Here is a 27,564-nt window from a genome sequence, read left to right on the forward strand (position 1 = left end):
AGCAGAGCAGCCTGGGGCTGGCTCTGACCTCGGGTCTCCTGTGTCTGCCCCTCAGGAACAAGCGATGACCCGTTCCAGGACTCGGAAGGGCGAGAGGGCACAGAGGCCGTGGCGGAGCACCAGTTTTCAGACCTGGACGACTCGGACTCAGACTCGGACCTGGACGAAGATGAGGATGAAGACGAGGAGGAGAGCCAGGACGAGCCATCAGGACCGTCCTCGGAGGCACCCCCGCCCGGCCCGCCCGCCACGCTGCCGGCAGACTCCTCACCTGTTCAGGGCCCCCAGCCCCCAGATGCCACCTCTGGTAGCCAGGCCACCAGGAGCAGCTCAGTCTCAGAAGCCGAGCGCTTGGCAGCCGGCAGCTGCTTCATGTCCAGCCAAAGCATCCTGTGCCTTCCCCGGCTGGGACCGGCCCCCCCGGGCCCCACGGAGAAGGACACAGGCTCGGCCCTGAGCTCCAAGGCCGTGTCCCCAAGGAGGCCGTGGTCCCCGAGCAAAGAAGCAGGCAGCCGCCCACCACTCGCCCCAAAACACTCACTAACCAAAAGCGACTCGTCTCCCCGGCGACATTCACCTGCCCGAGAGCCACTGGCCTCGGCCCCGAGCCCACCTGGCCCCCAGACGGGCCCTCTCCCCCGTGGGTCTCCGAGACTCGAGCTGTCTCCTCTCACCCCCCACCCCCTGGGTAGGGAACTGCCCCCTGAATGCGAGGGCGCCACAGACCCAGGCCCGTACAGACACTCGCCCACGAGGAGATGGTCTCCAGGCCAGGCCGAGTCACCGCCACGGTCAGCGCTGCCAGGGAAGTGGGCCTTGGTGGGGCCGGGCAGCCCCTCGGCGGGCGAGCGCGGCCCAGGCTCAGGGCTGGCCCCAAGGGCTCTCTACCCACCCGCGCCTCTACCTCACAAGCTTCTCGGCAGAAGCCCAGCGGAGACCTGCACCTCCACGTGGGTGAGTTCCCGTCTCCGGGGTGGCTGGGCCGCTTCTCGCCGGCAGGTGGGGGGCTGTAAGCTCACACCTCCCTGAGGCCTCAGACCTGGAGCTACACCCCTGCCAGCTCAGCGGTTACCAAGAAGACGTGTACTGGGCACCTCCTATGCCAGGCACTGTGCTGGGTGCCTGAAACCAGTTAGTTTAGGGTCCGAAGCAGCAGAGCCCGGACTCTGGAGCTGGACCACCCAGGATTAAAACCAGGTTCTGCCACTTATAAGCTGTGTGGCCTTGGGTGTGAGTGTAAATACTTGTGCCATTTCCTCCCCCCGCACCCCCATCGCCATCCCCACGTATTCTTTGAGCAGATGGCAGAGCTCAACCAAAATCACCACATCTCCAGCATGACTGCCACCAGCACCCTCAGAGTCACTGCAGCCAACACCATCCCTGTCATACCATCCATCAGCCCTGTCACTGTCACATCACCACTGCCATCTGCCATCATTACACTCCAGCCACCCCATCAGCTTGATCACGGTTGTCACAGTATCACCATCACCACCGCTGTCATGATCGCCAGCACTGATATCATTATCATCGTCAACTTACCTTTCCCCTCCCAACACCTTTCCTGTCACCAGATTGTCATAACCCAACGCCGCTGCTCACCACCAGCAGAGATTCAAGCTCCAGGGGGAACACGAGCTAGGAATCTTAACTTGATTTTTAATTTTGGGGTCGTGTGCAAATTCCTGGAGGTGGGAGAAGGCCAAGAGACTGGAGTGGGAACTCATGTTCTAGGGTTAAGTTGGGTCAGTACCATTTGAGGAACAAGAGAAGCCGCAGAACCGAGACAGACGGCCAGGTGCATAGGGGCCAACCAGGCAGCCCCGTCCTCGGAAGACAGACAAGTTGGTTGGAGGCGGGGGACCATGTTCTGAGTGTACCCATGGTCACCGTTCCAGAGAGGGCGCCCACACAGGGCAACACCGTAGGCAGGGGTTGGGACTCGGTTCTGGACCAGCTCAGCCAGGACTTGCTCTGTGATCTCAGCAAGTCCCCCCCTCACTCTAGGCCCTGGGGTCTCCATGTGCCCAGCACATAATCCTCGCCTTACTCTGTCTTATTTTCTGACCCCAGCAGAAGGCCGAGTCGCCAAGTCCCTCCTGTTCACCTGGCCCTGCTCATCCTCTCTTCTCCCGACCCTTCTCCACCCCCCATGACTTCCACGGCCACACCCCGGCCCGGACAGAGGAGAACATCTTCAGCCACCTGCCCCTGCACTCCCAGCACTTGACCCGCGCCCCGTGCCCCCTGATTCCCATCGGCGGGATCCAGATGGTACAGGCCCGGCCGGGGGCCCACCCCACCCTGCTCCCCGGGCCCAGCACGGCCTGGGTCAGCGGCTTCTCAGGGGGTGGCAGCGACCTGACGGGGGCCCGGGAGGCCCAGGAGAGAGCCCGCCGGAGTCCCACCGAGAGCTCATCGGCCTCCGTGTCCCCCGTGGCTAAGGTCTCCAAATTCACACTCTCCTCGGAGCTGGAGGCCAGGGACTACCCCAAGGAGAGGGGCAGGACGAGCAGGGGCCTGGGCAGACCTCCCGACTGGGAGCCCCGCGCAGCCGAGGTGCCCACAGAGCCCGTGCCCACGCACAGTCCCCGCACCCCACCCGAGGCCTCGCCCCGGCCACCCCAGGGCCGCCGGACAGGGTCCCGGAGCCCCCGCCTGGAGTCACCACGTGCGCCGGCCAACCCCTCGGCCTCCGCCACCCCGCCGCTGGACCGCAGCAGTTCCGTGGGCTGCCTGGCCGAGGCCTCCGCTCGCTTCCCAGCCCGGAGGAGGAACCTCTCCGGGGAACCCAGGACCAGTCAGGGCTCCCCCGAGCCCTCGGGAAGTGGGGGGCCCGGGGCACCCTCACAGCAGCCCGAGGACCGGGGGCCCCGGAGCACTTAGCCTCTCCCTGACCGCTTCAGCAACTGGCTTCCGGTGTTTGGCCACAGACGTTTCCAGCCGACTTCCTCGAATCATCTTGCTGTCACGGGCTCCCTGTCCCATCTGTTGTTCTGTCCAAGAAGCTTCTGCTCAGCCCCTGTCTGTCTTATCTTCCCACCATGTATGCAGTTACCTGTGCCTTTTTCTGTGACCTTTTGTTGCTTGAAAAGATACAAACAACACACACACACACAAACATGAAAAAACCCCACGAGGTATTTGAGGCTGTGAATATTTAGGTGGGGCTTCACCTTGGGCCACTGTGGTCAGCAGCTACCCCCCAAGGCTGGCAAGAGGCAGTCAGTTGCTAAGAGAAAGGGGAATGCACTGAAGCAGAGAGAGAGAAAAAGAAACTTTAAAAATATATATAATTAAATGTAAAAGCAAGCTCTCCTATGTACAGTTGTTTATGGTTCCTATTTATTGCTGCTTTATCCCACCCCAGCTAGTGGCCTCCCCCGGCTCCCAGCAGAAGGGCCAGCAGCCCGAGGCAGAGGGACAGGTAGGGAGACTCCACAGGCAGGCCCAGAAAACTCTGACTTTCTTTTTCCTAGGACTTCAACACAAAATATTTGGAACGGGTAGAAGGTAGGAGCTGGTTGCTTCCCCAGGACTCCCAGACGTCCAGGTGGCCTGCGTCATGATCCCATCCTGGCACTTGACCGGTAGACAAATCCTCCTGCCCCCTGGCCCAGCACCTCTGCTCCTCACTGCACCCTCACCCTCTGTCTGGGCTGGGAAAGGAGTTCCTGACCATCCATCTCCACTGGTTCCTGAGCACCTGACCTCGGCCTTGCTCTCAGGGTCCCAGCCACTGGCTGCCATCCTTGTTCTGAAACTACCCACAAGGCTGAAGTGACAGGGCCCAACCCCTGGGGGTCAAGATCCAAGGTGCGTTGCCTCGCCATTCCTGAGGCCAGGCTTGGGCTTCATTTTACATTTGGTCCCTGGGGTACAAAGGGCCCTATTTCCTCCATGGCTGGGCTTTTCCTGGGCTCAGCACTGGAAGTTTGCAAGGACTCATTTCTGGACCACTTTGCAGCAGGACTGGTCCCCCTGTCCCCGTCCCACACACTGTCAGGTCTCCACTACCCCCAGGAAGTACCCAAAACCATGACTGGTGGGAACTGCCCAGGCCTCCTATAGGTTGGTTTAAATCTCTTTTAAAAAATAAAATTAAATATATATATATATAAACCTGGTGTTTGATATTTCCCCTAGCCTCCTATTGTCTAAGGTCATTTGAATTCTTCTCCAAAGCAATCAGTAAGAGCTAGTGCCTCTTTCCTCATCCCCAACTCCTCCTTTACGAAGCTGCCCTGTGTTTCCTGGTGCAAAAGCCTGCTTTGTTTAAAAAAAAAAAAAAAGACTAGAAATTAAAATCCCAAGTTGAAATATGGAACTTGAACTCTAGCATGTTTACCCAGCCCTGGGATGGGTGGGGTTTTCCACACCATTCTGAAATCATTTTCTTTAGTTTTTACCAGGGGGAGAAAGCATGGGGACCACGGTCATGGCCCAGCCGGGCCAGGTGCTAATGCTGTAGAGCAGAGACCTTCTTGGCCAGTCCCCATTCCTCAGGCAGGCTGCATGAATCGTGTGGCCATAAGGGGCTCCTGAGCTGTTGTTTAGACGGGACACCATAAGGTGCATAGGGCTGGGGCACTTCTGTGAGCTCGCCGGCCTCCGGCATAATTCCCTCTTCTGCCCATTCAGGACCTCTCCCTGCTTGGCCTTTGCTGCCAGGACAAACCAGCCACAGGTCAGCCTCCAGCCAGACCACCTAGTTCATTTCCCTTTGGCTAAGACAAAAAGGGGACAATAGGGAAGGGCCTACCTGGGGGTCTGCTGGGCTCCAGGGTACAGGGGTGGGGGGGTTAGCCAGCACTTCCTGGCTGTCTGACCCAGAGTCTGGGGCTCCCGGCCCCCCTGGAAGAAGGCCAACGAGCCCAGCCTTGGCTGTACTGGCACTGGTCAGGTCTGGCAGCAGGTGGGAAGGAGCCTGAGCCCCAGTCACAGCCTAGGCCAGAGGCCAGGGCTTTCCTCATCATTACCTTCCAGCCCCACCCCAGGGGGCTGCCCAAGGACTGGAGACTTCAAGCACTGAGGCCTGGGAGCTGGATAAAGGGCATTGCTTCTGCCCAGGCTTGAAATATTCCTGGGCCAGATCTTCCACACCCAGACCTACAGAGCAGCAGACTGGGCTCTGGTAGACTAGCCCGTGACCTTGGGGGTGGCCGGGCCCCTCCCCCAAGCCCTGCGCCCCAGCTCTCCTGGGCGTCACTCCCCCCTGTATTCAGACAGCCCAGCTGCCAAAATTTCCTTTCTGGAGGCCCGTGTGGCCAGCAGGGGAGAGTCCTAACGGCCACTGGGGCTCACAGGCACAGGCAGAGGGGATGGGGGCCGGGAGTCACTGGAGAGCCATTTCTCAATGACAGAGACACACTGTGCAAGCAATCTGGCCAAAGGGCTACTGCCCTACACAGGTGCCCAGAGAAATGGAATTGATGCCACCAGCCCTGGCCGTGTGTCACTGAGCATGGCTCGAAGCCCCTCTGCCAACCTTTCTTCCGGCTCCCCCAAGCACAGAGCTCCCAGCCCACACGCCCACCCTCATAATGTAGGAAAGACTCTCACTCCGCACTCTCCCCCACCCCCTACCCCGGGACCCACTGCCCTGCTCCCAACCACTTGCACATTTACAGCTTGCCTGTGACCCTGTTGTCCCTGTTAAGGGACACGGTAGAGAAAGCAGTGCTGATCTGTTGGCATGGACACCTGTCATGTGCTCTGCTGAAATGTGCTGGATGGCCATTCCTTGATATAGGCCTGCTGTGGTCCTCGGGTGTCGGCAGGGTTGGGGGGCGTGGGCCAACTTGCCGAGGTTTCAGAGCCAGCCGTTGTCTTGGGGATTCCAAACCACCTGCCCCCCAGGGCTACCCTCCAGGATGCCCTTCACCCTCAGCAAGCTCAGGGCCATTTTGGGTACTAACCTTGCTCCTCTCCAAGGCGCCTTTTTACAAGCCTAATCCCCCTCCCCCCGCCAGAGCCCCGACCACTACGACCCTCCAGGAGGCTGACAGCAGTGAATTTCCCACTCTCCCACCTCCATCAACTCCAACTTCCAGACCCAGCAGTCCCTCCTCGAAAAAGTCTGAAAGAATTAGTTTCCGGACCCCTCTAACTCATGCTCCATCCTCACCCGGCCCTTTTGAATAGGAACAAGCAAGATAACAGAGCTGAATTGTTAGTCCTTTCTCCAGGCAAATCTTTGAAGCAAAAGTCCTCCCTGGGCAGCCATCCATGGAGACAGATCCACAGCAACGACCAAGGGGAGAAGGTTCCTAAAGACCTGTTCCACCAAGTCTGCTTCTGCATTGAGAATCCCGTCCGCTTTCCATTGGAAAACCGCTTCGGCACTTATGATCACTTTACTAAACCTAGTGTTAAAAAAGGAAGAAAAAAGAAACCGAAAAAAGAAACGTATAGGCAAATGTAAGATACACCCTCTCTGTAAGATAAAAATTTGCCTTTTTTTTTCTAAAAGGTGTACGTATTCTGTATGTGAAATTGTCTGTAGAGAGTTTCTATGTTCTTAAATGGCAATACATTCCAAAAATCGTACTGTAGATATGTACAGCAACCACACTGGGATGGGGTAGTTTTGCCTGTAATTTTATTTAAACTCCAGTTTCTCCACTTGCATCTTGCAATGTTGGTATGGTATATATCAGTGCAAAAGAAAAAAAAAAATCTCAACAAAAATCCTGCAGGTCTAAAGCACAGAGTCTGATGTACAAAAGGAAAAAACTGCTCAGTATTGATGTGTGTGACCTTTGTTGTAAATTACATCTGTACTGTGAATGAGAAGTTTTTACAAGTATAATAATTGCCTTTATTACAGCTCCGGCTGAGTGTTCAGCCTGAGGGTATTTTTTAAAAAAAACAGCACGTTGGAATAAATTTGAAAATCCCAACAGAGGCCTACTTGCCCGGCTCATGGTTTTTCTTAGGGTTGTAGAATGGAGGGACACCTGGAGTCCCAAGTGCTTCTTTTGCTACAGAGAATCAGGCCCAGAGAAGGCAAGTGAGCAGGCCACAGTCACACAGCGTGGGATTCAAGGGGCCCCTCCCTTCCCGGCTTCGCAGAAGGCACAGGTACATTGCCATGTGGTTTGGGGTCTATATTCATTTCCTAGGGCTGCAGTAACAAATTAACAAACTAAGTGGCTTAAAACAGGAGAAAGTTATTCTCTCACATTTCTGGAGGCCGGAAGTCTGAAGTCAAGGTGGTAGTTCCTTCTGGAGGCTCTGGAGGAGAATCCGTTTTATGGCTCCCTCCTAGCTTCCGGTGGCTGCAGGCGATCTTTGGCCTTTGGTTTGTAGCCGCATCACCCTCATCTCTGCCTCTGCCTTCGTATTGCTGCCTTCTCTGTGTGTCTCTTCTAAGGATACTCGTCACTGGATTTGGGGCCCACCCTAATTCAGTATGATCTCATCTTGATCTAAATAAGTTCACACTCACAGGTTCCAGGGGTTAAGATATAGCTGTGAGCCAGGCTATATCAGTCACACTTAATTTTGAGGGGTCACCGTTCAGCTCACTACAAGGTAAGACCTGGAAACTGATCATGACACAGCTATTTACTGCCTGTGTGACATTGGGCGAATTACACAACCTCTCTGGGCTTCTGTTTCCTAATCTGTAAACTGGAGGGTTGTTGTGAGCATTAACTGAGACAGTGTATACCGCATGGCTAACAGAACCTTGAACATAGTAAGCCTTCGACAAATATCCTTTGAGCGGACCTTGCACAGGGTGCTGGGGTTACAGAGATGAAAAAGACAGGTATAGGTCCCCACCTTTTGTATTCAACGTGACTTGCTGAGCGCCAGTGCGGGACTAATCATCGGATGGAACAGTGAGCGAAACAGACAGTCCTGCCCTCAAAGAGCTCACATTCTAACAGGAGAGGCCGTCCGTGAGCAAATAATGACATCATGAATTGTTCAATCGCAGCGGCCATAACTGCTGTTGTGGGAGAGAGCAAAGCTCTAGTCCAGAGTGAGTCTGAGACATCTGGAGACCTTTCCTGGAAAACTCTTGAGGGTCCGGGGGTCAGGGGGGTGGGGAGATGGTGGGGGTGATGGGGTGGGGGCGGGGGTGAGGGGGATGGTGGGGGTGGGGGCGGGGTGGGGGGATGGTGGAGGGTCATGGCAGCGGGGGTGGGGGATTGGCAGGGGTAGGGGGAGTCCAGGAGAAGGAGCAGAGGAAGAGGTAGATGGACAATCAAGAGAGGTCCTCAGGGTAAAATGCCGCCCACAAGTTCAGCACTAAGAACCTAAGAGGGCCTGCTTGTTTCAGCAGCAGGGAGATCATTGCTGACTTAGGGAAAAGTTGGCCTAGCCCAGCGCCTGGCCCACGGGAGGCCCCTGGTAGACACTGCCGAGTGTTGAATGAATGGTGGAGGCCCGGGGTGGTGGCTGGGGAGTGAGGAGAAGGGGGCAGTGGGGACAGCAGATCCAGACACCCTCCCAGGAGCCTGCGGTGGAGGGCAGGGGACAGCTGGGGCAGCAGCTGGAGGGGTGTACGGAGTCCAGGAAAGAAAGACGTTGAGTGCGGGAAGGAGATGGTGAGACCCCAGCCTGCTTGATTAGGAGGAGATGCAGACACCTCTCCCAGTCTGACCCAAGGGAAGAGGCGCAAGCGACGTCCGTGACAGAAGTTGAGGACATTTTCTCTGTGCAGTGGAGTAAGGTCACCTGCTGAGAGGGGAGGAGGAAGCTGCAGGTGGGGGAAGATTGGAGACTTGAGAAGGTGTGAATGGCCGTTGAGGGGAGTGGGAGAAAGCCGGCCAGGGAAACAGAAGGCCAGTGTGGCACCACTCCTGCTCAACGTGTGGTTTGTCCAGCAGTGTTCAGAGGCCACACTGTGAGCGTGGAGAAGGTGGCCAGGTAGATTCATTCCGGGGTGGGGCAGGAGGCGGGGGGGTTGCCCGGCCACGGGACAGAAGGAGTGGGGTACGGGAGGTAAGAGAATTGGCCAATGAAGAGGTGACGTTATGGACCCCTGAAGTCACGGGCTCGGAAGGAAGCAAACGGGTGGCTTCCACAGAGCAAGTCCAGTGGTCAAGTGACCGGGGATTTGGATGTGAACAGAGAAGAAAAGGCTAGGAATTGTCTAGCTCATTTAAAAATAGCTCATTTAAAAATAGCTCATTTTTCCAGAGGCAGGACAGTTGTGGATGAAGGTGGTGTGGACCACAGGTGTAGGTGCTGAGCTGGAAGGAAAGAGGACACGACTGGAGATGCAGAAGCTGGGAAGCGAGTGTCCAGGATGCCAAGTGGGTCGTGCAAGTGGCCTGTGCAGTCATCTCTGGTGATTGCAGCGCTGGGCTGGAGACCTGAGCTGTGAGCCAGGCTACATCAATCAGCATGGGGGCTGTCACGCTGCAGAAACAAGCAACCTAGAAGCTCAGGAGCTGAAAACAATGAAAGCCGAGGTTTTCCCTTCTGCTATATGTCTGATGTGGGTCAGCCACAGAGCTGTGCTCTTCCTCGTCACTCGGAGACCTAGGCTGACGGATGCTTTATCCCGTGCGCCCATGACCTCAGAGGCAGAAAAAAGGAGACAGCTGTGAGACATTGCATTGACAACTAAATGCTCTACCTGGGAACAAACATTCCTCCTTTCACATTTCATCAGCCAAAGCAAGTCACACGGCTGTGCTTAGCGGAAGAGACGAGGAATATATGGATACAGCACTAATGACGATCACACGAGGCTAGGACATAGTGTCAGAAGTGCCTAAGAGCTGAGCAGATGTCAGCAATGGGACAGGGGAGGGGCAGGGCCTGATGGCATTGGCCTCAAAGGTGCTGGGTTTTTACAGGGAGTGAAAAAAATTACGGCGTGGAAGGAGGCTTGGAAGCGAAGATGGCACCTGGCGCTGGAATCATGGGATGTGGAAGGCAAGGAGCAGCTGCCTGGGAGCAAGTCCTTGGGGAGACCCAGGTCTCAGTTGAGACCAGTGGGAAAGTGGAATCCCAAGCAGGCCCAGAAGAAGAAGGGCACAGTGTCAGCCAGGCCCTGCGTTCAGCATTTACAAGCCCTATTTCCAGTCCTCACAACAACCCAGGGAGGTGAGAGTTACTGTCCCCATTTCTACAGAAGAAAACAGAAGTTCCAAAAGGCCCCCACCAGCCAGAGGTGCAGGGCTAGTCAGAGGCAGCGTGAGGACTGACTCCAGTCCGGCTCCAATGCAGCGCCTCCGAGGACCCCAAGTTCCTCCCTCTGCTCTCCAGCCTGTGCTCTGGCCCCAAGGGGAGCCCTGGATCTTCACCTCCTTCTGCCCAGGCACCAGTGGGACCAGGCGGGCCCTGGCCGGAGCTGCTTCCCGGCAGCTGCCTGACTGCTCAGCAGTGCCATCTGGTAGCCACGTGGATCCTCGTGTCTGAGGCTGCAGGCACAGGGATGCGCTAGCAGACCCCGGGGCTGGCAATCCGGTGCTTGAGAGCGAGGAAAGTGGATGTGAATTCTCTGAAGAACCAGACTCCCCAGCAAGCTGCGGGGCCCAAGGCCCACCAGTCGCTCACACCAGACCTCCCACGGCCGCTCTGGAGTTCACGAAGCAGTTTCCCTTTCGGAGCGAGGCAGGTTGGGCCACATATCCCCACTTCACAGAAGAAGAGAGCCCAAGATCATACCCTGACAAGTGGCAGGGCCACCAACCCGGGTTACACCTGACCCAGAGCCTCAGGAAGGCTTGGGCTGCTGCCTGTTGCCACTGAGGCCTCAGCTGAGCCTTGCTGCTCCCCCTTGGGCCCTCACCCTAGGCCTGGACGCTCTCTGGGCTCAGGACCCGGAGGTCACACTCTGTGCTAGAGACTCCCAGGGACAGACCGTTGCCGGCAGGGTGGGCTCAGAGGGCAGGCCAGTCTGAGATGGGCGTGAGCAGAGAGAAACAGGAAGCAGCAAGAGTCAGGCGAGGACGGGATGACTGAGGAGGGAGCAGAAGGGGGCTACACCGCATGGGGCTCATCACGGCCACCTGCTCAGGAGCCCCTGGTCCACGGACAGACTTATCACCTCATCACCTTGCAGAGGAGGAAGACAGGGGCTCAGACGGGTGACGCTGCTCCCAAGGTCACAGTGGTAAGGGGCCGGGCAGAGACTTAAAACCAGGCCGCCACATTCAGGAGTGGTTGGTTTCCTATGGAAAGAGAACCTGGGCCTCTTTTCTACCTAGTAGTCCTCAAACCCGGGTTGGGGGACCCCAGCGGACATATCCCCCAATCTTGTCATAGCATCAGCCACTTTAGGGAGACCCAGCTACTAACCTCCCCTTTTCAGAGATGAGAAAACTGATGTCCGGAGCCCGGAAGAGCTTGGCCCAAGGCCAGGGCCAGGCTTCCTGAATCCTCAGCAGAGACACCTGCGCCGCTCCTCCCACCCCTCCTCTACCCCAGGCCCAAGTTCACCTGCCCGGCTCTGCCGTTTTAGGAAAGGAAAAGAGCAGCCCTGGTGGTGGGCAGGTGGGCAGGTAGGTGGCCGTGCTAATCCACCGGCTCCCGGCGGCTCTGGTTACCATGGTTTGGGGCCCGGGCAGCCCTGGCTGGGAGTGCCAGCCCAGCCAATGCGTGCTGCCACTGAGCTTCTCTGCCAGAGCCATACAAGGCTTTGCTGTAGCCCAATCCCGAGCCGGCACAGGGCAGCCCCAGCGCCGGCACCCGCCCCGCCCGTGAGCCTGCCAAGCCGGCACATCCTCGGACTCTGCCTAATCCAACCTGGGAGCAGGCAGGGCTGCGGTGCACGTGCACCAGGCCCAGGGTTTCCCCAAGGTCAGGAAGGTAGCACTGCCAGGGCAGAGGCCAGAGTCAGGCCAAAGACTTAGCCAGCCACGGTGATCCCAGCTGGGTTCAGGGGTGGTGGAGCCCAGGTCCGGTCCAGGCTGAGCCACCTCTCAATAAGATGACCTTCTGTTCCCATCACCCCTTGGCCTGAATGGCCACTTCTCCTTCCCCATTCACCTCTGGGAAGGGTCTCAGCAAAGTGAGCATCTGGTTCCTTCTGGGGTCTTCTCAGGGTCCAAGCTTCAACTCATCTCATCTATCTTGGGTCTAAGACTGCATGCACCTCTCTGAATTGGGGTGTCCATTACTGAGTGCACATTGTGAGAGTCAGGTATGCATAGGTCCCCTTGCGGGCCTTTTGTGGGTCCACTGTCCCTGCCATGGGTCTGGGCCTGGGATGATGGAAGCAGGTGGAGACAGGCAGGCCCTGCCCACCAAAGCCCATCCCATCCGTCAACTCATAACACCTCTGACTTAATGCTCACAAGATACCTGGGGAGGGGCTTCCCTGGTGGCGCAGTGGTTGAGAGCCCGCCTGCCGATGCAGGGGACACGGGTTCATGCCCTGGTCCGGGAAGATCCCACGTGCCGCGGAGCGGCTAGGCCCGTGAGCCATGGCCGCTGAGCCTGCGCGTCCCGAGCCTGTGCTCCGCAACGGGAGAGGCCACAACACTGAGAGGCCCATGTACCGCGAAAAAAAAAAAAAAAATTTTAAAAATTAAAAAATAAAGATACCTGGGGAGTGGGAACTATTGGCCCCATTTGACAAGCAAGGAAACCAAGTCATAGAGAGGTTATTTGCCCAAGGTCAGGGTGCCAGGATTCAATCCCAGAATGGTCTGACTCTAGACCTCTGTAGCTTGCAGACTTCCTCCTCTAGGAATTTCAGATCCTGGAGGGACATGGGACTGCCATTTAGACCGAAGTGTGAATGGAGGAGCGAAAATCATTGTCCGAGATAAGAGGGTCCTTTGTTCCTGAGTAGGGTAGGGCTTTTCCCAGGCCCCCAGTGCACCGCCATTGCCCAGGCCATGGCCACGGCTGTGCACGTGTGCAGCAGCCCCTGTGGAGCTTCCCAGGCCATCACTGACAGTTAGGTTTGTCATGGAAGCCACTGGGTCCAAGCATCCTTGTGTGTCCTATGTGGGCCAAGCTGAGCTCAGGGCCACGACTGTGGTACTCCCCAGGGCCACCCAGCAGGTGAGGGAAACGTGCCGGCACTAGGGGGTGGCAGGCCAGGCTGGCATCGGACTCTGTTTGCTCACCCAAGAAAGGAGGAGATAAATATAGACACAGGATTACTCAGACACAGCCAGGGAAAACCGGCTCTGAGCCTCAACTTCAGCCCTGGCCCAGTCTCACCTTCACCTGCCTGCCCACTTGGTGCCGGCTGCCAGGCCTGCCCTGCCTGCTCCCAGGACTCCCTGTCTGCAAACTTTGGGACAGCCCTTCCTACCTGCTCTCTGGGGGCAGGGCAGAAACTGAAACCCAGAGAGAGTAGGACCTTTGCCTCAAATCCCACAGTAAGTTGGGAGTGGGTGAAGCTAGATCTGCACCTGCCATCAGGAGTCAACTTTTCAGGCCCAGGCACTACAGCAGCCCAGACTCAGTTTCCCCATCTGTGAGATGGGGGCCTGGTACACCCAGCCCTCAACTTCCTTGAGCCTGCATGGAGGATCAAGTTGGAGACCGCCCAGCAGAAAGGGGATGAGACTGGGGTCTCAAGCACTAGGAGATACTGGCCCGAGCGGCACGTGTAGGGCTGGGGCACTGGGACTCTGGAGCCAGACAGCATGGGCTCAAATCCCCGCTCTGCCATTTTCAGCTATGAGATTTCGGGGAAGTTAATTAACACATTGGTGCCGCAGTTTCCTCATCTCTAATTTGAGAATAGTAAGAATTATTATTCTATACTATGATATAAATATTATATATAGTATTATTTACATATAGTATAATAATAATAGCCTAAAAATAGCACGGGCCTCCAGAGTGTTGTTGAGGATTAAATGAGATGAGATTAGTGCAAAGCACTTACCCAGGGTCTGGCACAGAGCAACTACTCCATGCATGTTTATTATGATATATCCAGCCAGAGTAGGTTGGGGGCCAGGTACAAGAGGCCTGGGTGGGTAGCTCGAAGTCTCCCACCCTCCAAGGGAACAGCCCAGCCCTGAGCTGAACGGTGCACTGGTCTCGTCTGTGCTGTGGCCCCTGCAGCAGCTCCCTGCCCTCCGTGCCTGGCCTGAAAGCTTCAAGAGTCAGGCAGACATGGATTTGAACACTGGCTCTACCACTTACAGGCTGTGTGACCTTGGGCAAGTGACTGGCCCTCTCCAAGCCTCAAATCCCACTTTTATCCCTCCTGGGATTGGTGTGAGGGTTAAATAGGGGAACCTGTGGGAAACACGCAGCTGAGCCAGGCAAATGGACTCTCCACACTTGAGCTCATCCTGAGCCCCTTCTCTTGTTTCCTCCGGCTTCTTTCAGTGGCTATGAGCTCGGCCCGGGAGAGGCCACCTCTAGGTGCATGACCCTCACACATGCAAGGCCCTCGGGTATGGGAAACATGCGCCACTCCCCACATCATGCATGAGTGCAGGTCCCTCCCCATGGGTCCGGGGACCCCCAGGGATCCATAAGTTCCCCCTGCACCCCTCATGCACTTATGCATGTCCACACAGGTGTCTGTATCCCTTCCCCACATACCTGCACACACACACATGCATGCATATGTGGACACACAGGGCACAGCTCTGCACGAGCTCAGAGAAGCAGGTGTGCACAGGTGTGTCCCTGCGCACCTCGCCAGCATGCACGCTCCCACAGTCAGGGGTATCCCGGCCAGGCCCGGCCCTGAAGTGGCTGTCTTCAAAACAGAGAAATGCAGACAGCTGAGGATGCTCTGCCAGCGGACGTGAGGGAGAGGCCCAGGGGAAACCACACAGGCAGGAATCCGGGCAGGTGTGCCAAGCCGAGGCAGGGCCTTAGGGTGCCAGGAAGTGTGTCGGGAGGCAGGGCATGTGCAGACACTGGCTCACTCTAGTCTCCTCTCTCATCACTCCCTGTCCTCAGCCTCTGAGACTTGGAGGCCAAAGGGTCTCACAGACCACCATCCTCTACCCAAGGCAGGCAGCAAGCAGGTTCTACCTGCACAGCCTTGCTGCATGGCAGGGCACTGTGTCTCTGGGCTTCAGTGTCCTGGTCTAGGCTGTGAGGGGCCACACTGGGAAGTCTTACTCACTGGGGACCCAGAAGAATCTATGACCACAGAGATCGACAAGAGGAGGAGTGTTGTCATTGACTCAAGTCAGAGATGGCAGAGACAATGTGGAAGTCACTAGAACGCTTCAGGTAGGATTCAGGCTGACTCAGAAGCCACTGTGTGTTATGTAAGGCACTTGCATCTATCAACTCCCTGAATGCTTACAAGGGGACCCTGCTCCCATTTACAGGTGGGGAATCTTAGGAGCAGACGTGGCATAACCTCCTCAGGTCCCAGAAGTGGCTGATTCCAGATACCAGTCTCTAATCACTGTGCTGTATGACCTCTGCTGCAGGGCACATCTCACACCCTGGTGGAGTGGTTTGCAAGTGAGGCCTAAACACTGCAGGCAGCATGAAAGTCACTGTCCCAAATGTAGGGATCTCTGGCCCAGGTGGCAGCGAGGCCTTCTCAGGCCCCTGCAGCATCAACCTTCTCCAGGTCGCAGCTACAGGCAGGGGAGGGGGGCAGGCTGAGAGCCATCTGGGGGTTTTGGCCTCTTCTGCCAGCATCCCTCCCTGGGGACCAGCTGAGGCTGGGTGGGGGCCTTGTCAGGGTTCCAAGAGAGGACAGGCACTAAGGTGGGGACATGGCCTCTGCAAGTTCAGCCCTGGGGTGGAGAGAGGTCATCCTCCATCTTCTTTGTATAGAAAACATGGCCTAAGAGGGACAGAAGCCAAAGAGTTCCCAAAGAGACTGAGCGGGGGAGGGGCTAGCGAGGGCCCCAGCGAGGACCTGCCCAACTGCTGAGTCTCTGAGGTCAGGGCTGACGCTGGTGGCCTCCTGCGAAAGGCCCCCAGGCCAACTAGGAACCCCACACTCCAGATCTGTCTGTTTGCTGGGTGGGACTATGGGGGAAGGGCGGGCTATGCCCTGATCTCCAGGACCTCAGGATAAGGAAAGGAAGAAAGGAGTCAGTGCATGAAAAAACTCCATCTGGGGACCTTCCCTACACCCCAGCAGCCACTCTGCTTGCCCCCTGCAGGTTCTATTCACAGACTTGGCCATTTACTTCCTAGGGGAGCTAAAATGGGGAAATGACAGTGCAGTCATGGGAGGACCAGGAGGCAAGTGACATGCCCAAGGCCACACAGGGCAGAAGGATTCTGACTCCAGTCACGACTGCTCCTTCTGGGGACAGCCAGACAGACAGCCTCAAGGCTTCCTGCTGCACTCACCAGGGCTGGCCACAACAGCAGCTCCTGGAAGCCTGGGGAGCCCCGCCTGGCCCTCCAGCCCAGGAAGAGGGTCCACACTCTCAGGAATAAGGGTGGCCGAGTCGCACTGCCTCGGGTTCCCACCCGCTCTGCAGTACCAGAGTGTGGCCTGGGGCAGATGACTTCGCTTCTCTGAGCCTCCAATTCTTATAAACAGCAATGCCTGCCACTGCTGGCAGAGCAATGCTCTGATCATTAGATGGCATCGCACTTAGAACAGTCAAAGCATGGCCCTGCATGGCACTCGAAAGGCCTCACTGTAGCCCCCTGTAGTTTCCAAAGATTTCTCAAGGCCCCTGCACTCCTTTCCAAAGCACATCTAGAGACCTTATTACCCAGCACAGGACTTTGGGGAAAAGCAAGACAGACAGTGCCATCCCACTTGTCAGCTGGACAGACCCAGGCCCAGAGAAGGGGAGTGACTTGCGGGAGACACACAGCAAGGTGTCAGGGCTTGGAGGCCTCCTGCCCTGCTTCCTTCTCCCACACCAGCCTCATGTAGAGAAAGGGCCCGGACCCCAAATAGTGTCCCCAGGGCACCCTGAGGGTCTTGCTGTGGCTAAGCGACCTCTCGACCTCTCTGTTCCACCCACTGGCGCTTCCCCCCCACCCCCCCCCCCCACCGTGGCTGCTGCCCTGTGACCCACACAGGGCGCTTGGGCTGCCAGGACCTTTCAGAGGCAGAGCCGCTGAGATTTGGGGAGGGGACCGGCCTCCCCGAGGTCTCCTGGGGTCCCCAGCGGGGGAGCTGAGACCGGGTCCCGGGGCGGCACGTGGCAGCGCTGCCCGCGCAGTGAAGTCAAGCCCCGCCGCGCCCCGGGCCCGGCAAGTTTGTTGGCAGAGCCGGGAACAAAGCGTCCTGCGCATTCCTGCGCGCTGACTCATCGCCTGCACGTAGCGCCCGCTGCCGCCGCTGCTTTGCCCAAAATTGGTCGCGAGGCGAGGGCGGGCCGAGCACAGCCGCTGCAGGTCCTCCGCTCGCTTGCCTGCTCTGCGCTGGCTGCGGGGGCCCCCAGTCCTAGGATTTCCTGAAACAGGCAGGAGAGGGAGAGATACCGGGGCCCCCGCTGGTCCCCGCGATGGCCGGGCAGGGTCAGGCAGTGGGACCACCTCGTGGGAGTGAGGAGGGTGATAGGGCGCAGGTGGCGGGCTGGGGATGAATTCCGGCCCGAGGGCACTGCTTATCTTTGAGCCTCAATTTCCCCATCTGCCAAATGGGGATGTGCCAGGCATGGTTGCAAGCACTTGGTATGAATTATCTTCCGGAATTCTTACATCAACCCAATGCGGAGGTACTATTATTATCACCGTTTTACAGGTAGGGAACCTGAGGCATGGGCACTGATTTACACGAGGTCAGGTGCCAGTGAGCTGCAAAGCTAGGATTTGAACCCGGATTGTAAGGTTTCGGAATCTGCACGTATCCTCTTTACGCTAAAGTGCAGATCACAGTGTCTGGCGCGCAGCGGGTGTCCTCCCCGCCCCCTGTCCCTTGGTGGTTGAGACCAGGTCCCTCACTCCACCTCACTAAACCTCCATTCCCTCACCTGTAAAGTGGGTGCCTGAGGAAGGGCGCCCTCAAGGGGCTGCCAGGGAAATTACAAGTGAAGATCCAAGTTTGTTCTGCAAAAGAAAAGACAGATTTGGCTCCACAAGACTTCCAACCTACCAAACGTAAGGTAGATAGCTAGTGGGAAGCAGCCGCATAGCACAGGGAGATCAGCTCGGTGCTTTGTGACCTCCTGGAGGGGTGGGATAGGGAGGGTGGGAGGGAGGGAGACGCAAGAGGGAAGAGATATGGGAACATATGTATATTTATAACTGATTCATTTTGTTGTAAAGCAGAAACTAACACACCATTGTAAAGCAATTATACTCCAATAAAGATGTTAAAAAAAAAAAAAAAAGACTTCCAGCCACCGGTTCCTGAGATCGTCTGAGCCAAGACCAAAGTACAGAGAGGAGCCGAGCTATGCCTGGGGTCACCAGCCAGGCCAGGCTGTACTGGGCTGGGCCTCCTTAGGGAGCCCAGAAGGCTGGGGAGCACGGAGTTGCCTGTACCCCTTGGGAAAATGAGGCAGTGGGAGGATCCCTGCCATGATCCCTCTGCCATCCTGGCCTCTTTCCCCATTGCAACCTGGTTTCAGAGAAAGTGGAACTCTTTGGACCTGTTGGATGTCGGGGTCAGAGGCCTGCCCAGATTTTGCAGGAATGAGGTGGCCACCAGGTGGCTTTGTTCTCAGGTGCAGAAATAGACTGGGCAGCTCTTCCCCCGGCTGTGATGCCCCGCCTGGGGCTTGTCTGATAGTCCAGGTAAGGCCCTAGAAGGAAGTCCCCCCTGCCCCCCAAGCCAGGACTGGTTTGAGTCCCAGTGGGCCTGGGCCACCACGGCGCAGATGTGAGCTGACTCCACTTTGAACTCAGAAAGAGGTCAGCTCCAGTGGGACGTGCAAAGCCTATAGGCAGGCCTCCAAGCTCCTCTCATCCCTGGGTCCCTTACAGTGTTTACAGCAGCTCCTGGGACCTGCCATGCTCTTTCAGACCTCCCAGCCTTTCCCCATGTCGTTCCCCTTGCCTGGAATGCTTCTCTGCCTTCAAAGCCTCACTCGGATGTCTCTTCTGCTGGAAAGCCGTTCTGACCCTCCCGGCAGAGGCAGGCACTCACTCCTCTGGGGTCTGGTAGCTTCTTGTTTGTCCTTTCCTTTTGGCCAACACAAAGCCAGACACAGAGCACACACTGGCGCTTAGGCCCAGGGCCGTCATCACAGACGCTCCCAGGTCCCTATTCCAGGGAAATGCCTTCAGGGCTCCTTTCCCCAAATCCCCAAATCTGTGGGCCAGAAACCCGCAGAACCAGCCCAGGTCTGACAGAGCAGGCTCAGCCTGTCTACTGCATGATGGCAGAGGGCACGGCCTTGGGACCTGAAGACCCTTCTCTTCTGCTCCTGCCTGTGTGACCTTGGGCAGCTCATGCAGCTTCTCTGAACCTCACTCCCTGGCCCTGCCCTGCCTGCTTCCCAGGCCTGTTTGGAAGATCAGGTGAATGAAGGCAGAGAGAATGCTTGGCATGTGGGCACAGCTTCCCACACAGCTGTCATTATTACAGACCTGCCTTGTGCCTGGGGCCTGGCTTCCAAGGCTGGGTGGCAGACGGGCAGGCAGGCGATGAACTCAGAAGCAGCAGCAGCCCCGGGCTGACTCAGGCTGAGGAGGCACTGGGAGAAGTGGCTGCTTTACGGTCAGCCTGAGCCAGCCCAGCTCTGGCCCTCCCCAAGCGTCACCCAAATCTGAGGCCGCAAGGCCTCCCAGGCCCATTCAGGGCCTCTTATCTGGGGAGATAAAGGTCCCCTCCCCTTGGATGGTGGATCCATTCAGCTGGCTTCTGTGTGACCCTGGCAACCCTCACCCTCTCTGGACCAGCCTTGGGGAGTTCAGGGCCAGGGGCAGGCAGTGGCCTCCCAAGGCTCTCAGGCATGTCTTCTAGGCAGGCATGGTGGGGGGGACTCCCCCACTGCTTCTGGGCCCCAGAGAAATGGCTCCTGCTCTTTCCCTCCCTGATACCTGCCCCAAGATGGTGATGGGAGCTCCCAGCATCCTCTCGAGAGTCTGGGGTGATTATTTTTATTTGACACATGAGGAAACTGAGTCCCAGAGATGAGAAGGCCCTCACCCAAGGCTGCACAGCCAATAGTCAGGACACTGGTGTGTGGCTCTGCAGCCAGAGTCATCAGGGACCATCTACAGCAATCCTCCATTCTCTTGTGGGCTCCTGGCTGGTGATGGCTGCCTCCCTCCCCCCTCCCCCCGCCCTGCCCCCCAACACCCTAGGACAACAGCTCTGTGCCAGGGTTTGGACAACAATCACCAGCTTATGAGATCCTCACATGAATATAAAATGAAGGAGGAGATAAAACCTCAGAGAACTGGAATTGCTTGGCCCAGGTCACACAGCACAGCGGTGGGGTGAGACTCAGTTTCCCATATCTCTGCTCTGTGGCCTGTACCAGCTGCTTTCCCAGTCTGGAAGGGGTTCAGGGTTCCAGCAACACCAGACCTCAGGGAGCCTGCAGGGAAGCCCTCTGGTCTCCAGACACCCCCTGGCTATGGAGAGGAGGTGTGCCTGTCCTGCCAGGGTGGGCCCACCAGACCCATCTGGGCCTGAGGCTCCTTGCCAGGCTCAGATGAAAGCATGAGGTCATGGGGCCATCTCAGCTCCCTGTCGGATCTCGCTGCTGTGACTCGGCCCTGCCTTCCCCAAACCTCCTCCTCCAGGGAACTCCAGCAATGGTCTGGCCTGGCCTGGGCTGCTCCCACTGCCTGCCTGCCCACCCGCTCAGGGCCTCCCACCATGAGCCACCGCTAACCTCACCACCCAGCACAATGCTCACTGAGTAAACAGACTACTCTCCTCCCCCAAGCTCCCAGGGTTCCGCTGCCTGCAGCCCAGGAGCTAGGCTGAGGCATGGGGGCACTTTTCCTGCTGCCCTCAGACTCAGGCCCTGAGGTCAACCCCCAGGACCTGCTTCTGGGGACTCTCTGGCCTTGACAGGAAAATCTAGAATTGAGATTGAGGCCTCAGGCCAAGGGCTCAGACTGACCTGAGTTCAAATCCCAGCCCCTTCCTTGCTAGATGGGTGACCTCCAACAAGACACCTCAGTTTACCCATCTGAAGAAGGAGGGCAAAGGTAATCAGCTACATCCCATGAAGACTCCACGTGACACCCCGATGCCAGGGTAGCGTTTACATGTGCAGGCAGAGCTAGATACACAGTAGCTGTAATTAATTCTTAAAGTGCCAGGCACTAGTGATCCCAGGATGGTTCCAATGAATGACGGGGAGATGGGGAGAGAAGGTCTGGCTCTTCCTTTGATGATGGAGTAGCATCAGGGAAGAGCTTCCTGGGTTGGAAAGCTCCAGAATCCCTTCTGCAGGCTGAGCACCCAGCTTCCCTCAGTGGGTCCACAAGGCTCTCCGAAAAGGCCTTTCTGGACTGTAGCTGGCCTCACACTTTACAGTGTCCAGGGCACCCAAGAAGCACCTCATTTCATGGAGGGCGAAGCCGATGCTCAGACGAGAAAAGGGGCTTGTCTGCAGCCACCCAGCTGGAAGCTGAGCCCCAGCCTGCAGCTCCATGTCCCCCTCTTCCCAGCCCAGGAGCCGCCTCCTGGACCAGGGACACCCTCACCGCCCAGTCTCAGAGAGCACTCTGGGAGATTCACAGAGCTCATCTGTGCACTGGAGGCTCTTAGTGGCCCTACTGAAAACCCAGTTTCCCAAACTCATTTGGTAATAGAGTCCCACCTGCTACCAGTGTTTTCCTTGGAACGCATGGCAGGAAACTGGGTTCTGCAGCCGTCAGTCCAGGAAGCCTTTGTCTTTATCTTCTCCCATTATGCTTGAGAGGCAGCTGCCTGAGCCATGCGGAGCCAGCAAGCCTGGGCTGCAGACAGTGGAGGAAGAGTGGACCCAGGAAAAACTTCTCTAACCTCCTCATTTCCAATTCAATGGGTATCTATTGAGCATGTGATCTGAAGGAGGGGACAGAGGCTAGGGAGGTCACGTAAGTGAAGGGCAGGGGGAGTAGAAATAGCACTGACCCTGGGGTCAGACAGACCTGGATTTGAACCCTGACCATTACAGGTCAAGCTCTCCAACTTCTCAGAGTCTGAAGTTGTGTCTGAAAATGGACACACTGACACACCTGGAAAGGTTATAGTGTAAGGATGAAGTGAGAGCAAGAGCCTGACCAGGTTCTGTAAAAAGCTGTAGTCAGTAATAATTATGATGACCACTGATGGAGCTCTTCCTCATTTAATCCTTACATAGCCATGGTACCATGATTATACCCATTTTACAGATGAGGAAACTGGGGTTCAGAGAAGGAGGAAAGGCACATGCGATGAGAGGCAGGCCTGACACCAGAATCAGAGCCCTTAGCCGTTAGCCTGACCTCGGAGACACAAGATAAGGCCTAGCCAGAGGTGGCTATAGTTGTGAATAATGTGGGTGTTCAAAGGTGGGTTAGGGCTCATGTCTTGGTTGGATTTGGGAAGGCTTCCTGGAGGAGGCAACATTTGTGATGGGCCTTGAGGATGGGCAGAATAAATCAAGTAAGACTGGAAGGAGGAGAGGAGGCCCCACCTTGCACAGAGGCAAGGAGGCAAGAAAGTGTGCAGCGTATCCAGGGAGTGACAAGCCCAGTGGGCTGGTAGGCCAAAGCCGTGGATACTCAGGTCAGCACTGGTGGGAGAAGGAAGGCAAGATACCTCCAAGTCAGATCCCAAGCGGGCCTGATGCCAGGGTGGGCATTTGGGCTTAACAAGACGCTTCACCCTGATGCCAGGCCAGGTCCTGGCTGCAGAAGCCTGGTTTTCACAGGAAGGCAGCATTGATCCAAATCTCAACACACCTCATGTCAGGTGTGGTACCATGTGGTGTGCCAAAGCAAACATGGGTGAGTGGAGCAAGCCAGGCTGGCCTCAGGTGCTTGGAGGTACTGTGTGACCCACGGCAGAGTAAGGGCCACTCATGCTGCATCTGGCCCATGGCGTGAAGATGGCACAATTTCTACTAACATCCCGCCAACACAGTCACGCACACACCACTCCTTTCCAGGAGTGCGTCCACACCAAGAGGGCCTCACACGCCCTGCAGCCCGGGGTGAGGAAGGGAGGGCAGATGTTGGCCAAGAGAACCCCCCGCGCCAGGCAACGGGCCCAACCTTCCACGGGCTCTGCCACAAAGCCTCCCAGCAGCTGGAAGATAGGCTTTTTCTTCTTAGACGACTCTGATGGATGTGGCCTCTGACACTCAGGAAGATTAAACAGTGGTGTGCCCTCGGTCACAGGGTTAGTGAGTAACAAAACCAGAGCCCAGACTGGCTGCCCCTGCCCTGCACTGCTTCTGGCCTGACACAGTGCTGGGCACTTGTCCACGGGGGGAAGGGGGGAGATTGGAGCCTGAGTCACAGGGCTTTGAAGCTGGCAGCCAGAACCTCAGAGATTCCAGGGTGGGCTGGCCCCTGACTCACCCCCATACCCTGAGCCGGCCCCAGAGAGCAGCTTCAGCTCCTGGCCGCCCTCCTGCCGGCCGGAGCCCAGCTGTGCCCCTAGTGGGTCGTTCATGGCTCAGGATTCCCAAGAGCTGGGCAGGCAGGCCGAGGCCTTTAGGCAAGGAAGTATCCCAGGCCCATCTCTGCTCAGGAATGTCGGCCTAGAATCACAGCGGGAACCCCGGGCCTTGCCAGCCTGATGATGGAGGCACTAGGCACTTATATTTAGCTAACATTTAAAGGAAGAACAAAATACTGTATTTCTGCGTGGACCAGCCTCCTGGTGGCTCACCCCTTCCCAGAGGGAAGACAGCCTCCTGGTCAGGCACTGGGTGTGCCCTGGAAAATATGGGTTCCAGGCAACAGGGTGGGTGTGACTCTGAAAAACTATTAGCTATATGTCTTGGCTGGTGGTGGTGGATGGAGGAGAAGACTGGGGTTCCAGCCCCTCCAAGTGCAGGGCCTAGGCCTCAGAGAGAAGAGTGCAGGCATTCTGAGTTCCCAGGATCCAGGTCTGGTAGGGTGACCTCTGGCAGGCTGTTCCTCCACCCTGGACCTCAGTTTCCTCGCCTAGGTATAGGCCAAGGGCCTTTCCCTCTCTGGCTGCCTGTCTTTTTCTCTTAAAGATGATGACAAGTGTTCATCCATAGAGCATTTTGAAGATGGTATCAGGCAGAAAAAGGGACCTAAATCTTCTTCATCAGAAGGGGTGTCTCTGCAAGAGCAGGGTTTGTCTGGTGAGATAAAGTCATCCTGTACATTCGCTCCAGCGTTGGGCACAGACCATGTGCCCAAGCCGGTGTGCTAGGCCCTGGGGTGGGGATTCCAGGGCAGACTATGTCTCAGTGAGTTCATCGGCTCAGCAGGGTGACACCTCTCCCCAGGAAATAACCAGATGTTTCCAGGACAAGTTTAACACACCATTCAAAGCTCTTTGACCTTTCTACTTTCTCTAACCACATCTGTCATGAAGGAAGATGGATGCGTGGGAGATTGGTTGTGTAGATGTATGGATGGAAGGATGGCTAAAAGGTTAGATAATGGATAAACGGATGGATACAAGGAAGGATGGGTGGAAGGATGGGTGGGTGGATGGATGGATGGATGGATGGGTGGGTAGGTGAATAGATGGGATGATCATATGTGTGATATAGGCTGTTGATCCCATAGCAGACGAGTATAAGGGAAAAAGGTCTAGCCCTGCCTCTTGTTCATTGTGTGACCCTAAGTCACTTCTTTATCTGTAAAGTGAGAATCTTATCTGGAAGGACCTCATCTGTCAAGTGAAGAGTCATGAGCCCAGTCTGCCTCCCAGTTCTGTTTTAGGTATCCAGTGAAATAGGTGTGGACTGCCCACGCCTACCTAGCGACTGTGACCAGGCCTCGGCCACTGGCCTCGCAGCCATAGGCAACATGCTATGTTTTAGCTGTGGGAGTGATGCACCCTTCACCCCCCATGGATGCAGGCCTGTTCCTGGGTTTCCCACTTCCCCAGGCTGCACAGGGCGCTCTGCCGGGTTAGAAGAAAAGAGGTGACCTCTGGAGAAGAGTTGCTGCCAGAGGGCTCCGTGTGGGCTGTATTTTTAAAGGAATAATTGATGTGTCCTGTTTGTTATTAATCTAAGTGTAAACAGAACAGGGTCCGCGAGGGGAGCACACAGGCCTGAGGGTTAGGGCTTTGGAGTTACACAGTGTTGGCTCTGCCACTTCCTAGCTGTGTGACGTTGGGCAAAGCATGAGCCTCAGGTTCCTCAGTTATAAAATAGGAACTAATTATAGTACCCACCCCTTAGGTATGTTATGACAATTAATGGAGATAAATGTATGTAAATCCCCTAACACAGAGCCTGGAATATATATATATTTTTTACATCTTTATTGGAGTATAATTGCTTTACAATGGTGTGTTAGTTTCTGCTGTACAACAAAGTGAATCAGCTATACGTATACATATATCCCCATATCCCCTCCCTCCTGCGTCTCCCTCCCACCCTCCTTATCCCACCCCTCTAGGTGGTCACAAAGCACCGAGCTGATCTCCCTGTGCTATGTGCAGAGCCTGGAATACATTAAAAGCTCACGAAATGCACACCTACCCCAGTGGGGAATTGGGCCCTTAGCATTTTGGAGGTAACTCCAAAACTTCAAGTGCAAAGATTTCCATCCTGGATGCTGAGTCCCTGGGTTGGTTTTCTTATTTCAGAAAGTCCAGCGGGACTCACATGCCTCTTGACAAGGGAGCCTTTACTGAACAGTGTCTGTTTTTAGCTGAAATTCCAGCAGTTCCATGGGCCTCGCTGACCCTGTTCTGATTACCCTCAGATTAATAACAGACAGGGCACATGAATTATTCCTTTAAAAGTAGTTTATGTGGGACCTATAAATCTTTCCAATGGGCTGAGCTGGAGGGAGGAGGAGAATTAGGAAGGGGGTGTCCTCTGAGGGAAGAGGCAGAGACCAGGGGAGCTGGCCCCACAGGGCCGAGGCCGCGCTTGCAGGGACCGAGCATGGGGACGATGCTGTGGGTGGTGGCAGGCCCTGCTGGCTCAGGGTGAGCTCTGGTCTATGGCAGGAGGCCCAGACCACCCACCGGAAAGACGCCCTGAGGCTGAGTGGCCCCAGGCTTAAGTGGGGGCAGTCCTGACCCACAGCCAAGGGAACACAGCTTGGGGGCAGGTCATGATGGGAATGTCTTACTTCCCTCAGCCCCTAAATCCCCAACTCAGGTTGGCTCCAGAGCCAAACCCTCCCCAGCCCCCCATTCCCTGTAGGCTCCAGACATCTCCCCCTGGCCAGCCCCTCTGCCCCGCTGCTCGCTCTGCTAAGCTGCCTGCACGGTATGTGCCTGCAGCTGAGACACTGTGTCCCTTCTGCTGGGGCTGCAAACAGAACTTCCTGAAACCTGGTGGGACCAGGTGGCAACAGGAGAGTGGCCGGTTTTCTAGAAGGTGAGAGAGCGAAGGGTTCCAAGCTGGGAGCGAGAGCGATAGTGATGCAGTTACAGCATCGGCAGGGCTTGCATTTGGGGAGCTGGAAACTCAGCACAGGTTGATTCTGCCTGTTGTAGGCTGTCAGAGCTGAGAACGCACCCCGCGGTCAATGGGAAGGGAGGAAAGCTGTCCAGGGAAGCCAGGGAAGGGACAGGACTTGCCCACACAGCATGAAGAGCAAAGCTGGGGCCGCTCCTGCAACACCAGGCACCTGCTGCAGCCCTTTCCTGCCCTGTTGGATGTCACCACAAGGACGTTTAATCCTCACTCCTGTGCATCCTCCATCCCACTCAGCTGGACAGCTGTTCGATGGGACCAAATTTACTACTAGCGCAGGGGTGATCGAGGGAACTTTGGGATCCACAGGAAGGTAGCCTAGACCCGTACCAGTGCTCCAGTCTTCCTGAGATCCCAGTGGGATCCTTCTTGACAGTCCTTCTCAAAGGGACCCAGGGTCTTGGGCTCGGCTTGGACCCCTGGGAGCTTCACTGCTATGCAGGAAAGGGTGGGGCTGGATTAGCAGCCGAGAGAACATGTCCAGCCCATCACTGTCTTGAGCAAGTTGCTCCTCCTCTTGGACCTCAGTTATCTCATCTGCCAAATGGGAGTGAAGCGCAGAGACGATTTCTAGAGGGCAGTTCCTAGCACAGTGTCTCACCCAGAAATACACCTCTTCTGCCAGCCTGCCCTCTCCTTCTTGGATTAGGCTGGTGCCAAGCATACGTGGAGCAAATTATTTTGTGTGCAAAACAATTCCCTCCAACTTCTGACAGGGTGACCTTCCGTGAACCCCTGCCCCTCCACCTGTAGACTTTACCAGCCTAGTCAGGTAGCGGAGCCAGGTGAGAGTTGAGGCAGTGCTGCAGAGCAGCTGGCTGGGGCAGTTGGAAGGAGCCAGGGCAATGGGATTGGGGGTCCGTGCAGCCACACCAGCCAGGAGGCATAGAGGTGACAGTCAGGGCCCAGGCCAAGAGACATAGGGGGATGGGTCTGGCTTTTTTTTTTTTTTTTGCCGTACACGGGCCTCTCACTGTTGTGGCCTCTCCCGTTGCGGAGCACAGGCTACGGACGCGCAGGCTCAGCGGCCATGGCTCACGGGCCCAGCCGCTCCGCGGCATGTGGGATCCTCCCAGACCAGGGCATGAACCCGTGTCCCCTGCATCGGCAGGTGGACTCTCAACCACTGCACCACCAGGGAAGCCCAGGTCTGGCTGTTTTTAACTCAGCTTAATTTTCTCTACCTGGAAACCAACTCTTG

The 27,564-nt window shown here is 56.5% G+C and overlaps 1 protein-coding gene across 5 annotated transcripts in view; it reads left to right on the top strand.

The window, feature by feature from the left end:
- Positions 1 to 4,716, top strand: part of HIVEP3 (human immunodeficiency virus type I enhancer binding protein 3) — a 500,899-nt gene extending 496,183 nt beyond the window's left edge. For 4 of the 5 annotated variants that reach the window (XM_029229090.1, XM_029229092.1, XM_029229091.1 and 1 more), the window contains 2 exons: positions 56 to 954; positions 2,077 to 4,716. In XM_029229090.1, the coding sequence (XP_029084923.1) occupies positions 56 to 954; positions 2,077 to 2,889 (1,712 nt within the window). In that variant the 3' untranslated portion in view covers positions 2,890 to 4,716. The remainder of the gene's footprint in view (positions 1 to 55; positions 955 to 2,076) is intronic. The other variant, XM_029229094.1, reaches the window with a different exon arrangement.
- The last annotated feature ends 22,848 nt before the right edge of the window (positions 4,717 to 27,564 follow it).

The sequence above is a fragment of the Monodon monoceros genome, unplaced genomic scaffold, assembly GCF_005190385.1.
Source record: "Monodon monoceros isolate NGI ecotype Baffin Bay Population unplaced genomic scaffold, NGI_Narwhal_1 Super_Scaffold_18, whole genome shotgun sequence".
NCBI classification, from domain to species: Eukaryota; Metazoa; Chordata; class Mammalia; order Artiodactyla; family Monodontidae; genus Monodon; species Monodon monoceros.